Below are 13,549 nucleotides of genomic sequence, written 5' to 3' on the forward strand. Positions count from 1 at the left end.
TTTGGTAGTCCGCCTCAGGTCTAAAAGAGTTAAAACTCAATTCCTTTCTAGAATTCTAACATTTCTGAAAAACTTTTGTTATATACCTTTTCATGTCATGGACCCCCACAATTATATGCATTTGGTCACGGGCTCAATGTTGCCAGAAGCAAATGTTAAAATATATTCAAAGATTTGCACAATTTCATGATTTTTCAGAAGCTCACTGCATGAAGTGACATGCTATGAGCTTGTTATCTGCTATTTTTGAATAGCCAATGTATAAAATTACGTTAATGTTGTAATGGGTTAAGAAATTGGTGTAACTTTGTAGGTAAATGTGTTCTCTTTTCCTCCATCCAGGACTTGGAGCAGCAGTTGGATGAAGAAGAAGGAGCTAGACAAAAGCTTCAGCTGGAGAAGGTCACCATGGATGCCAAGATGAAGAAGATAGAGGAGGATGTGATGGTCCTGGATGACCAGAACACTAAACTCAACAAGGTCGGTACAACAGCTTTCTGTTCACTTCACAGTCATTAGCATTTTGGAATGGTATTAAGGGGCGATTCACAGGTGCGCACTCGGGACCACTTGGCAGATGTTGTGGTAGTGTGAATGATGCGTACCGTTCCCGGGAGCTTATCGCCCAACCGTCCCCGGGACCGCATGGGGGGCGAGTCTACACCGTTTAAGTGTATTCAGATACGGATCGTTCCAATGTGACTGCATGCGTACCTAAAGAAGGAAGTGGACTGTTTTCTTTTTTTAAAGAACGTGACATAATCTCTAGTCGACGAGCCAAGCCTCAACAAAAAAAAACACAGACTCAGCACGACGCGTAACACCAGCGCATTTCTCAACGCCGCCCGTCTACTGTTTAATCTGCGTATACGTGCAGTACGCACTGATCTTATTCTGCGGACTACACGTGGCTCTTAGGCTTTGCTTGGCATAGTTTCCAAAGTAATACAAAATAATAATAATGCTAAAGTAGAATCCATAGCAAACTAATATCAAACACGACACTGGAGCACAGAACTGACTGACACAGTGAATAGCAGGCAGGCTGTCAGTGAAGTAGTATAACGGCAAAGAGGCAATGCAGTGTCTGGATTTATTGGAGACAATGTCGGGACATATTTAGCATTGGCAAATATATATTTTACTTTTTTTTTCTTTTTTTAATTGAAGACCAGTGTTCATCAGGCCAGATTGATATGATCTCGAAATCCATTACCCCAAATGTTTTCCTTTTTTGGTTCTACAACATACAAATTCCCTGTATCATTGAGCGTTTTCTTTTTTAATAATTTTATCGGATATTAAGGTGTATGATTAACCAGGATGCATGCCTGTGCAGTTTTGGCTGTAGTTAATGTAGCTAGAATTCATGAGGCATAATAAAAAAGGTTTCTTAATCTGTGTGCTCAGGAAAAGAAACAGCTGGACGAGAGGATCTCTGAGTTCACCACCAACTTGACCGAGGAGGAGGAGAAGTCGAAGAGCTTGCAAAAACTCAAGAACAAACATGAAGCCATGATTACTGATCTAGAGGGTTGGTGTTTGTTTGTTGTTCTCACTTTTACCCTGTGTAAAATATTGTCCCCCTGTTTGTTTTTTTTTGTCCCACATGCTTCGGGCAAAAGAAAAGGCAGTGCTGAAGTACATTTGACCCTGTATCTCATACCATCTATTTACCTCATGCCACCTGAAATGCCTCTTTCAATACCCAGGGAAGGGAATGGTGCAAGGGAAACTGACATAATCCTGGTCCTCTTCCCTGTATTTTAATCTCACTTAGAACGTCTAAGAAAAGAAGAGAAGCAACGCCAAGAGTTGGATAAGAACCGTCGTAAGCTGGAGGGAGATTCCACCGATCTCCTAGACCAGATGGCTGACCTGCAGGCCCAGATTGCTGAGCTCAAAGCCCAGCTGGCCAAGAAGGAAGAGGAGCTGCTCGCTGCATTGGCCAGGTCAGGACCCATGCACAGACAGTTTCTGAAGTTAGAAAAATAAAGGCAGCTCCAGAATGAGTAGATGCTCCCTGTCTTCAAAGCAGGGTTAGCTATTGGCCAATAAGCCATTATTGCCTCAATACTGTACATTTAAGTTTTTAGTTATAGAGGGCAATTATAAAAGACTTAAATATTACATTTACCGGTGAAGTACGATATAAAGTCTGAGGTTAAAGGAGTAATTCCACCCAAAATGACTTTTCTATCAATTACAAACCCCATGAAGCCTTGAATTCAGGCCTGGAGATGTTTTTTTGTTTTTGTCGCATTCCTAAGCCATTACTTTGAAGAGCGGCGGAGACTCAAATGCAGGTCAATTGAGTGGCAACAATTCAAATGTATTGTCTAAATATCTCCTTTCTTCCATTGCTTTCACCAAGAACTTACACTTATATCTCCTCTCACCTTATCACCTCACTCCCAGGACCGAGGAAGAAGCGGCAGCCAAAAACACTGCCCAGAAGAACATCAGGGAGCTGGAGGCCCAAATCTCTGAACTCCAGGAGGATCTGGAGCTGGAGAGACAGGCCCGCGCCAAGGCAGAGAAACATCGCAGGGACTTGGGAGAGGAACTGGAGGCTCTCAAAACTGAGCTGGAAGATACTCTGGATACCACTGCAGCACAACATGAGCTTAGGTAACGGCACTCTGTATGTCTTGGGAAGCGTTGTTCATTACCACAGGTGATGTTGTTGCTGTACATCCCATGACCTCTTCTGTTTTTTTTAATTCTGTTTTTTCTGTTGATGTTTTTGTTTTTGTTGTATGCCTTGTATTTTATGTCTGGTCTTGCATATTCAAAAATCAAGTTACAAAAAAAGAATTCACCAAATTAGTCTTGCAGCTGCACAACTGCACATTTTCCTATTTAGATAAATGTTCTGCACTTACTATTTAGGCCAGTCAACATTAAATCAAATCAAATTGGAAAAGTTGTAGTTTCCTCATTCAATCACTCATTTCTGTCCTCAGGAGCAAGCGTGAGATGGAGGTGGCCCAGCTTAAGAAGAACCAGGAGGATGAGGCCAAGATCCATGAGCAGCAGATGGCGGACACGAGACACAAACACAACCAGGCTTTTGATGAGCTTAATGAACAGCTGGAGCAAGCCAAGAGGGTACAAAAATTGATTTTATGTTTTGAAGAAGCAGAGAAACTTGACTTTCATGTCATTCTGTCATAACCTGAATTTAATATCGGTACCCAGCTAATGCCTGACAAACTCAATCAGTGTGCATTTGTGTACTCTACTCTTCCAACAGAACAAAGTGTCAGTGGAGAAGTCCAAACAGGCGCTGGAGAGCGAGTGGAATGAGCTTCAGATCGAGCTTCAGACTCTGACCACGGGGAAGTCGGATTCTGAGCACCGCAGGAAGAAGGCCGAAGCTCAGTTAACGGAGCTGCAGGTCAAACATGGCGAAGGCGAGCGTCAGAAACAAGAGCTCTCTGACAAAGTGTCAAAGATGCAGGTATGCATGGGCTGTGCTCTTGGTGTTGTGTTTTTGCACCGGATGGCTCTTGTCACTTTCTTGCAGTTGTATTGACTTGATATGTTCTGTCTTCTATCCGTGTGAAGGTTGAGTTGGACAACGTGAACAGCCTCCTGAGTGAAGCTGATGGCAAGAGCATTAAAGCCAACAAGGACTTCTCCGCTGCAGAGTCTCAGCTGCAGGATTCGCAGGTATACAATCACACATATACACATACCAGAGACATACGTTGCAGTGTATGTCTTAAATACCTTTATTTGATAGTCATTTAACCGTATATACACACACGTGTTCCTTACCACACCAGTTTCTCTTCCTCATTCCAGGAGCTGCTCCAGGAGGAAACCCGTCAGAAGCTCTCCCTCTCCACCCGCCTGAGGCAGATGGAGGACGAGCAGAACAACCTGAGGGAGATGCTGGAGGAAGAGGAAGAGAGCAAGAAGAACGTGGAGAAGCAAGTCTACACTCTCCAATCCCAGGTCGGTAAACTGTCTACACTCTCCAATCCCAGGTCCGTAAACTGTCTACACCAGGGGTGCCCATTACGTCGATCGCGGTCGACCAGTCGATCGCAAGCGCTGTGCAGGTAGACCGCTTGGCCCTGCCATGAAAAAAAAAAAAAAAAACAATCCTCGCCTCGGGCAGGCGGCGGGGGCTTTAAAACCTCCCACAATGCAGTGCCTTGTTTTCAAGTGTGGGGAACGTCGGGTCTGTTCTGTTGTTAAACAAACAAATTAAAAGGAAATCTATCCATCATTGTTCATAATTATAGCAAGATGCGCGCGGCAAAGAAGCCTAAAACATATCACTTCCATGCAGAGTGGGAAGAAGATAATTTTTTCACGATGTCACATTCCAAGTCCAACTGCGTTTGCCTTACTCGAGCCCATCGCTACATTCATGTGCTTCCCATTCAGAAGCTGATGTTGATTCCATTGCCTCGAAAATAGCAACACTTTTTAATATTAACTCTTCTGCGTTGGAGAATGAGATCTTGGCACTGCAGGCTGACGTACAGTTAAAGTTGCACACCCGCGATGGAGAGTTTTGGAACTTACTCGTGGAGGAAAAGTATCCAAACATCAGGACTTGTGCAGCCTCGCTCACAGCGTTATTTGGCTCCACATATTTATGTGAATCAGCGTTTTCCCACATGAAGATAATTAAGTCCAAATATCGTTCCACGTTGACGGACGATCATTTGGAGGCCTGTTTAAGACTAGCTGTCAGCAGTGACAGTCCGGATAACGCAGCGCTGACTGACTCCATTCAGTACAAGGCTGCAAGCAGTCATCTGATTAAAGGGATAGTTCAGATTTTTTTTTGTATGAAATACTTTCCATTAATATAGTGGTTGCAACTGTATTAATTGATTGCCAGAGTCCTGTGGTGGGAGTTCTGCTCTGGTTGAGTTGAGTGGTGCATTATTCCTTCATGTGATTGTGTATGCTTTTTATGTGTGATACTTTTAATATTTGTAACAATATGTTATTACAAATTGAAATTGATTGACGTTATTACAAAGAGTAACTTTAACAAAAAATCTCTTCTTTGCAATGTGGGGTAACTGAAAAGGTGAATTGATTTTGAAACAGTCCTAATGCCTTAATGTTATTTATTTTGAGTATTTTAAGCAATGGGATAATATTTTTTTGGTTGGTAATTTTTTTTGAGCTGGCAATTTTAAAAGTAGAAAAAAAAAGTCAAAAAAGTGTGGGCACCCCTGGTCTACACTCCACTCTACTCCAATCCCAGGTCTGTAAACTGGGCCAGTCTCTCACCAGTTAGTGCAATTAGAGGTTAATATAGTTTTTTTAAACATATGTTTATTCATTTTCTTTACAGTACACAAGTATTTTCAACAATTGACATACCGGTATATTTTTTTCCCCCCCACATCCCCCTGGCAGCACAAATGCAAACAAAATCTTATCACGAAATGATTTGACAATAATAAATACAAAACAAAAATAAATAAATAATGACAAAACGAAAAATAAAACAAAAATAAAACACATTACATACAGTTAAACAAACAGATTCACAATGTCCATCACAGTTCCCTACCCCCACCCCCCAGCTGACTACTCCGTTAACCACTATACATCCGCTTAATGAAGTCCAAGAACTTCTCCCTTATCTTATAGAATACCGCAGGTAAATCTGAGTTAGTTTCTCATGTGCCAAACTGGTTAAGTTCCTCAGCCAAAAGCCGATCGTAGGGGCATTGACATTCTTCCAACATAGCGCAATTGAGCGTCTGGCCTGTAACAGGCAAAGGTCGGTCATTATTTTTTCATTACTATTTAGTGTACAATTTAAAATTTGAGGTTAATATAATATGAACTGACTACTAATCATGGCTGTTCCACTTAACTTAATCTTCAAAGCTTTTCCCAGAATGTACTATCTTTCACTTTTCTTTTGATCTTGGGAGGAAATGGTGTGTTCTCTGTCATATAGCCTGGATTCTCACCCCCTTTTAAATGTACCTCTAACCGTTCCTCACCAGCTGGCAGAGATGAAGAAGAAGATGGAGCAGGAGGTATCGGCCCTGGAAGGATCGGACGAGAGCCGCAAGCGTGTCCAGCGGGAGATGGACGTCGTCAGTGCGCAGCTGGAGGAGAAGGGCGCAGCCTACGACAAGCTGGACAAGACCAAGACTCGCCTGCAGCAGGAACTGGACGACCTGGTGCTGGACCAGGACCACCTCAGGCAGATCGTCTCTAACCTGGAGAAGAAGCAGAGGAAGTTTGACCAGGTATAAATCATCATGTTTGTAGACCAACCTGGAAGGTTCTTCGCAATGGGTTCCTGTGGCAGATTCTCGGTGGAATGTTTTGCATTTAGTTATGGATGATAAGCTTTGCGGCTATCATGTCGATAAAAACATTTTCGCACGATACACTATTGTTGGAAACAAAAGCTTCACACAAACAGTTGGGAGATAAACGGTTGTTGCAGAATGAATGTGAGCCTCATATGAAGCTGACTTATCCCATTTCTGCCATGAGACTTCCGAAAGTTAATCCAGGTGTATTGTTTGTTCATACTCTACCTAGAGCATTTAAAAGTGGGATGATACAGACCTGTTATCCCTCTGTTCAGTACAACTGAATGTGGACTCTACATACTGTAGAGTACACTCTCCCCACTTAACCTTCGGCTGTCTCCCTCTCTAGATGCTGGCTGAGGAGAAGAATATTTCCAGCCAGTATGCAGATGAGCGTGATCGAGCTGAAGCCGAGGCCAGGGAGAAGGAAACGCGTGCTCTTACACTGGCCCGAGAGTTGGAAACCATGACGGACGTGAAGAATGAGCTGGACCGCACAAACAAGATGCTCAAGGCTGAGATGGAGGACCTAGTCTCCTCTAAAGATGACGTTGGCAAGAGTGTAAGCAGTAATTGACTGTCGTTCATTGGCAATACATGGATGCAAAGAGAACATGATTTTACATGCTTATGTGTTTGAGAAAACGTGTTTCCATCCTGCAGGATAGAGATGACTGATATACCATCTAGCCTAAGTTTAGAGCATGGGGAAAACCCTAAATATTTGCATAAGAGTCTCCATTGAAGACCCAATTTTCAGTGACTCGCTTTAGTTTTGAATCTAATGAATATCACGCCTACACAATCTATATGGGGGGAAATCGTTACTTAAAATAAGTTCTTACTTTAAAAGGTATATTAAAGTGATATTGCACTGATCGTTTCCCTGCCACAGGTCCATGAGCTGGAGAGGGCAAAGCGTGGCATGGAGCAGCAACTGGAGGAGATGAGGGTCCAGCTGGAGGAGCTGGAAGATGAGCTGCAGACGACGGAGGACGCCAAGCTGCGTCTGGAGGTCAACATGCAGGCCATGAAGGCCCAGTTTGACAGGGACCTGCTGGCCAGAGATGAACAGGGAGAGGAGAGGAGGAAACAGCTGGTCAAACAGGTACACATCATTCCAAAATGTCTGGACACACAACGTAATGTTCCACTTTCTCCTCCAGAAGTTGTGCTCTGCTGTACACTCACAGACTAGATTAATTAGAGGATTTACCAAAAGAAATTCCATTGCCCGTCTCCACCAGGTACGTGAAATGGAGTTGGAGCTAGAGGATGAACGCAGGCAGCGCCATCAGGCTGTCACCCTCAAGAAGAAGCTGGAGGCTGACCTTGCAGAGATGGAGGCCCATATAGACTCTGCCAACAAGGGCCGCGACGAGGCCCTCAAGCAGCTCAAGAGACTGCAGGTAAAGTAACGTCATCCAATGTGCAAACCTGACCTCTAGAATGCCAACGGACTGTTAATGTGTGTAACTCCAGTACCTCCGTCTCTCTGCAGGCTCAGATGAAAGAGGCGATGAGAGAGCTGGAAGAATTGCGTGTTTCCAGAGACGAGGCTCTCAACGAGGCCAAGGATAATGAGAGGAAGGTCAAGGCCATGGAGGCAGATGCCATGCAGCTCCAGGAGGTACATAAACAATATCCGTACATGAAGTATCTCATATGGGGAAACTCCCTTCTCATAATGGCGTAATTTCAACTGAAAAACATTGATGTATCGTGTCAATGTTCCCAGTCAAGATATTTTGTTGGATATGCTGCTTCACACAACACTTTGTCTCGGAAACATGAGGGTCTGTCTAAACCAAGAATGACTATAAAGATAATGGTGTGGGCAGCATCCTCCAACCCTGAAGAACAATAACGTCTGTTGAATGTGACGCCCTGTAAATTTAGATGGATTTTGATTGGCTGTCGGTGATCATTGATCATTCCTCAAATTGCTCTGAAAGTGATCCCAACAATATTGTTCTCCACTGTCGGTATAATGGCGGTAGTGGTATGGTATGGTCCATATCACTACCGCCATTGAGTCGCAACAATTCTTTAAAAACATCTATTCCGGAAGAGATATATTTGGTTCTTACTTCTTGGTGTAGAGTAGACAGCTCTTAACGGGTGCGTATCCATGTTCCCCGGATTCGATGTTCCACTCTTACAACCCTAACCCTAAGGTAAGTGGGGGGAACATGGGGATGAGCCACCTCTTAACCACGTTCAACCTGGCAGCCATATTTATGGCATTCAAGGTTTTCCAAAAACGTTAAATGTTTAAAAACTTTCACTCAAAGTGAGCTTGTTGGACTGTTTATGAACAATGCCATCGTACAATGGAATATAAAATGGCCAGTAGCTTTGAATTCCAACATTTCCTCTGCTTCGTCCAGGACCTGGCATCTGCGGAGAGAGTGAAGAGACAGGCTCAGATGGAGAGAGATGAGCTGCAGGAGGAAATTAACAGCGCTAATGCCAAGAAGTAAGGAAGTGACGTTCATTTGCATAAAATATATATTTTTACTTATTTCACACTGAATCTGTAGCAAACAATATATATAGCTTTTTTTTAAACTGCACTTCCAATTGCACAAACCTAATATTCCTCCATCTTTTGGCAAAATGCAGCTTTAGCCAAAATCAATGAATGTCCATCCATTGTCCCTCTTCTCTTCACCAGTGCCCAGATGGCAGATGAGAAAAGGAGACTTGAGGCTCGTATCGCCCAGCTAGAGGAAGAGCTAGAGGAGGAGCAGCTCAACACCGAAATGGTCAACGACCGTCTAAAGCGAACCACTCTGCAGGTGAGCGAGAAGAGCATGAAATCAACTAGAATCGTTAAATTACCGGGTTTCATAATGCATTCAGTCATTTAAACGGGTAATTTAGTACTATGTAAATCTGACTTCCCTCAATGACTTTACTACGGTTCTCTTGTAGACTGACCAACTGACCTCAGAGGTTGCAACAGAGCGCAGCACAACGCAGCGACTGGAAGGCGTTCGCTCTCAGCTGGAGCGACAGAACAAGGAGATGAAACAGAAGCTGCTGGAGATGGAAGGAACCATCAAGTTAAAATACAAAACCGCCATTTCTACCTTGGAGGCCAAGATGGCCGGGCTGGAAGAGCAGTTGGATATCGAATCTAAGTAAGTCTGTTGCACCTGGGTATTTTGTGTTTATTATGCTGGTTCTAAATGCCAGTTAATCAAACGGCTGTCTCTGCATACACATGCATTGTGAGTGACTAATCCATTTTAGGCTACCTAGTCCTCTCTCAATCAGAAATGTGTATCAATGAACCCACTATATGAACTTGTATGTCCATCTGTTGGTAGAACATTTTATTTTTATTGCTGTACCACCTTCCTCTGGGCTCCAATTTGAATGAAGCCTACTGTTATACAGGGGATAAGTACATGGCTTGCATTTCCTCATTCTGCAACAAAATGTTATGGTCATTGTTACTATAGTTGATTATAGTAACAATTAATGATGTATTATGGTGCTCTTGTTCTTTTCTGGCATTGTATTGCCTCTGCAGTGTTTCCTTACACTTTGTCCTTCTGTCAGGGAGCGTCAACAGGCCTCCAGGCTGGTCAGACGCACCGACAAGAAGCTGAAGGAGGTGCTGCTGCAGGTGGACGATGAGAGACGCAACACTGAGCAATACAAAGATCAGGTACACCTCTCCACTGCCTCCTCTTGGACATGGAATGCAATGCACATAGCTTTAAGTTGGATTATACAACGGGTTGTTTTGAGGAAGCAATCTGATTTACATGGGGACATAGGTTGGGACCAAGGGGCCAGCTATGCACTCCAATGTTGAAGCGCTGGGCCCTAGTGGTAAGAGGAAGGACTGCAGGCGGACCCGTGGATTCTTGACGAGGAAACCCCGTGCAACCGAGCGCCCAATGTAAAGCCCAGGTGCACTCTGGGTGCACTTCCGCATTTGGACACCAAAATTTGGTGTCCAAATGCGGAAGTGAAATGCTGAATCAGCGAAATAGACGGTACTTCCGGCAGCCTTCCGGGTGCTTCAAAACGCCACTGAGCAACTTCCACTGACATGAATAGCGGAGGGGGCGGAGCTTCGCGCTAGTTTAGTCTCTATCCTTTTAATACTCTATGGTTGGGACATAGGGACATTGCTGTTCCAACACTGAAAAATCAGCTGTGCTCTCCCAGAGCAGCGGAACTAGGTTGCTAGGCTAGCCGTTTTCTCGGGACAATACTGGTCGTAGTGACTACATCGGTCATTTAATATGATTTCTTATTTTTTATCGAATATCTTATAATTGAGTTGAAGGGTAACTGTTGTATAATCGCAATATTACACTCATTAATGGCACTTCTGCGCTGCCTATGGAACTCGCCTGTTGGCTCGTTCCTGCAGCAATGCAGACGTGCATGACTGTAAAGCACACCCCCTCGTGTAATATTGATTAATTGTCTGCCGATGTGAAAAGGGAGAGACAGAACATGGCATTGCATGATCTGGATTCAAAGAGTAATGAACAACACTTCCAGATAGTGACACAGAGATGGATATCAGAGCTACTGTATGTGTATGTGTAGGCGTAGACGTACCGGTTCGGAGCTGCACTCAATGTACCAGTAAATAAATCTGTTCTGTTCTAAACCACCGCTAAGATAGTCAAATTCTGACTGAGTCAAAGCAACACCATGTTTAAGGTCTGACTAACAGCCCCACCATGTTTAGGGATGGTTTGCAAGTTGCAACAGCAATGGGTTCTTTAAAAGTTGTGACTGGTTGTAATTGGACTTTTCAATTTCAATTTTCGGGTGCAGTCAAAAGTCATGTGTTGCTTAGGGTAGTTTGTGTTTATTTGATTGTGTTGTGTTGTTGTTGATTGGTTTTGTTTAATTATTGACTTGTGCGTTTGTCTAGTCTTTGACTTGTTGTGTTTGCCTAGTTTGTGTGTGTTGCCCATCTATGGATTGGTTATGTTGCATACTTATGAATGATTGGTTGCATTGTATTATCAGGCAGACAAGCTGAACTCCCGTATGCGTCAGCTGAAGCGTCAGCTGGAGGAGGCCGAGGAGGAGGTGACACGAGCCAACGCCTTCCGCAGGAAGCTGCAGAGAGAGCTGGACGACGCCACAGAGACGGCGGACACCATGAACCGAGAAGTCAACACCCTGAAAACCAAGCTCAGGTAAGGCATTACATGCGTGCATTGCAGATACATTCTAGTTTTAGACACACAGAAATATATACAGTACTGTGTCAAATCTGCTGTTGAACACGCTCTGCTTAACCACTGGATTTGTTTTCACTGTTTTCAGACGTTCAGACATGCCGTTCAGCAGCCCTAGTCGAGGTCGAGGTCTCCTCAATCGAACTGGGCTGGACAGTGATGAGGACACGGACATGCAGAGTGAAGCTTCTGAGCCCACACCTGAGTGAATGGGTGCAAATAGACATGTGCAGCACTGGAAATACAGTTGATCACTGGGGCAAAAACTAATAGTTTAACATTGGACAAATATTTAAAAAGGCTTTATCCTATTAAATCCTGTTGCCTTACTATGTTCAATATTGTATTTATCTGTGTATTGGGCCAATAATTTTCACTTATAGTGATATTTTGTACTCTTTCCAGATATTTTTTATTATTGAATGTACTCTTTCCAAATACTATTTTTCTACTCTGCTGAAAAAATATTTAGGTCTCCAAGCTTGCTCTACAAGTCATTGCAATCCAGCAATCCTGTTTGTGCTTGAAGTTAAAATAGTGCATTTCATGAATGCATCTTGCACACCCGTTTGGGTCTTGAGGGTTTTGACGTAGTCATGTGATGCTGTTCCAGATGAAAGTCTTTGCATTATGCCACAGTTTTGTTTCATATTGCTATACCTCACAGCCAAAGTTGCACGTGCCAAGACAGGATTAAAATGAGATTGGTTCATCTGCAGGGTATGATGGATGTGTCGATCAACCTGTCTGCCAAATATTATAGATATGGGAGACATGTAGTTGAGTACTCTGTACTGTACACATTCAATCTTGGTGGTGGGTTATGTTCTGTGAAGCACACTGTGCCCATTTTACCGCTTTACACTGAGTTGGCTACTTTCTGCACATTTGGGATGTTCTGTATTAATCCAACTTGTTCATTGATGCTGAGAATGTCACCCTCACTCATTATGTTTGAGAAATTACATCCAAATGTCACTGTCCCAAGGTTACATTGTATTTTATCAGAAGCTATCGTGCAATAAAATGGCAGAATATACATTGCATTTGTCGTTTTTTGCACACTGAGCTGGGGAACTTGAGGATTACCATTTTGTAGCCTTCAAGTGAAGCTTGAATGTTAAAACATGTCTATGGAAGCACACATTTTTGATAATGGGCAACATTTTAAATTGTGTAAAACAAGCATGTCTTTCAGGAGATGGCAGTATTTCCCACTTACTGTAGGCTAAGTGTAATCTAGGATGTGAAAATAGTGAATCCACATGGTGAATTGTGGTTGGGCCTGAAGCTACTTGGGTAGGTTTGGCTTCTAAAATATTTGTACTTGTTACAATGCTTTTGGATGCAAAATGCCAATTTAAAAAAAGTCCCATTCTCTATTAATAGCATTTTCATAATGTTTATTAATTCAATGAAGCAAAATAGATGTACACGAATGTCCTGTTTACATACAAATGTAAGTAAAGCCTTGCATTTGATGTTCAAATTGTTCATTGTTAAAATGTTTCCCTTCTCCAACAGCAGGGGAATTCACCATAACATGAAATGCAAATGATAGGCAAATTAGCCAGAACTAAAAGCAGTTATGGACCAAGGAATGTGGGCGAAATAGCTTTAACAGTAATATCTGTAACCTCACGACTGACTTATTAGTCATATTCAAACTTTTGTTGAAAATCTGTCACTATATCCAATAGGCTTGCGGCAAAATCTCGAGCTCTTGATGCTAATCTATAGGCCTAGTTCATAATCTTCTGTATGATATTTTTTTTCTATCTCCCTTTTAAACGACACAGTTTATTATAAAAGCAACGGAGCTCCTATTTTGTTAAATGGGCAAGACTATAAAACGGATATAGAACTTAATTAATAGTGTGACAACGACGAAAACAATGACACAGTCACACACAACTGTGAAAATAGCACGCAAACGGAGACGGATGACTTCCTTTTAGTGGCCAACATCCCTTCAAACATTCACAAAGAGGGGCACCCATAGCGCGC

At 42.9% G+C, this 13,549-nt stretch overlaps 1 protein-coding gene across 1 annotated transcript in view; it reads left to right on the forward strand.

Annotated features, from left to right (window-relative positions):
- The window catches only part of LOC308313060 (myosin-9-like), a 33,949-nt gene extending 21,366 nt beyond the window's left edge, over positions 1–12,583 (forward strand). The window contains exons 25-43 of the mRNA XM_080759945.1: positions 343–480; positions 1,411–1,534; positions 1,781–1,952; positions 2,419–2,631; positions 2,967–3,111; positions 3,257–3,463; positions 3,571–3,675; positions 3,811–3,963; positions 5,997–6,245; positions 6,667–6,879; positions 7,213–7,425; positions 7,565–7,726; positions 7,819–7,947; positions 8,708–8,796; positions 8,995–9,118; positions 9,255–9,463; positions 9,888–9,996; positions 11,328–11,500; positions 11,631–12,583. Of these exons, the coding sequence (XP_080616071.1) occupies positions 343–480; positions 1,411–1,534; positions 1,781–1,952; positions 2,419–2,631; positions 2,967–3,111; positions 3,257–3,463; positions 3,571–3,675; positions 3,811–3,963; positions 5,997–6,245; positions 6,667–6,879; positions 7,213–7,425; positions 7,565–7,726; positions 7,819–7,947; positions 8,708–8,796; positions 8,995–9,118; positions 9,255–9,463; positions 9,888–9,996; positions 11,328–11,500; positions 11,631–11,751 (3,048 nt within the window). The 3' untranslated portion in view covers positions 11,752–12,583. The remainder of the gene's footprint in view (positions 1–342; positions 481–1,410; positions 1,535–1,780; positions 1,953–2,418; positions 2,632–2,966; positions 3,112–3,256; positions 3,464–3,570; positions 3,676–3,810; positions 3,964–5,996; positions 6,246–6,666; positions 6,880–7,212; positions 7,426–7,564; positions 7,727–7,818; positions 7,948–8,707; positions 8,797–8,994; positions 9,119–9,254; positions 9,464–9,887; positions 9,997–11,327; positions 11,501–11,630) is intronic.
- Positions 12,584–13,549: the final 966 nt, after the last annotated feature.

This window comes from Protomyctophum bolini (genome assembly GCF_963924005.1).
Source record: "Protomyctophum bolini genome assembly, chromosome: 3".
Taxonomy (NCBI): Eukaryota; Metazoa; Chordata; class Actinopteri; order Myctophiformes; family Myctophidae; genus Protomyctophum; species Protomyctophum bolini.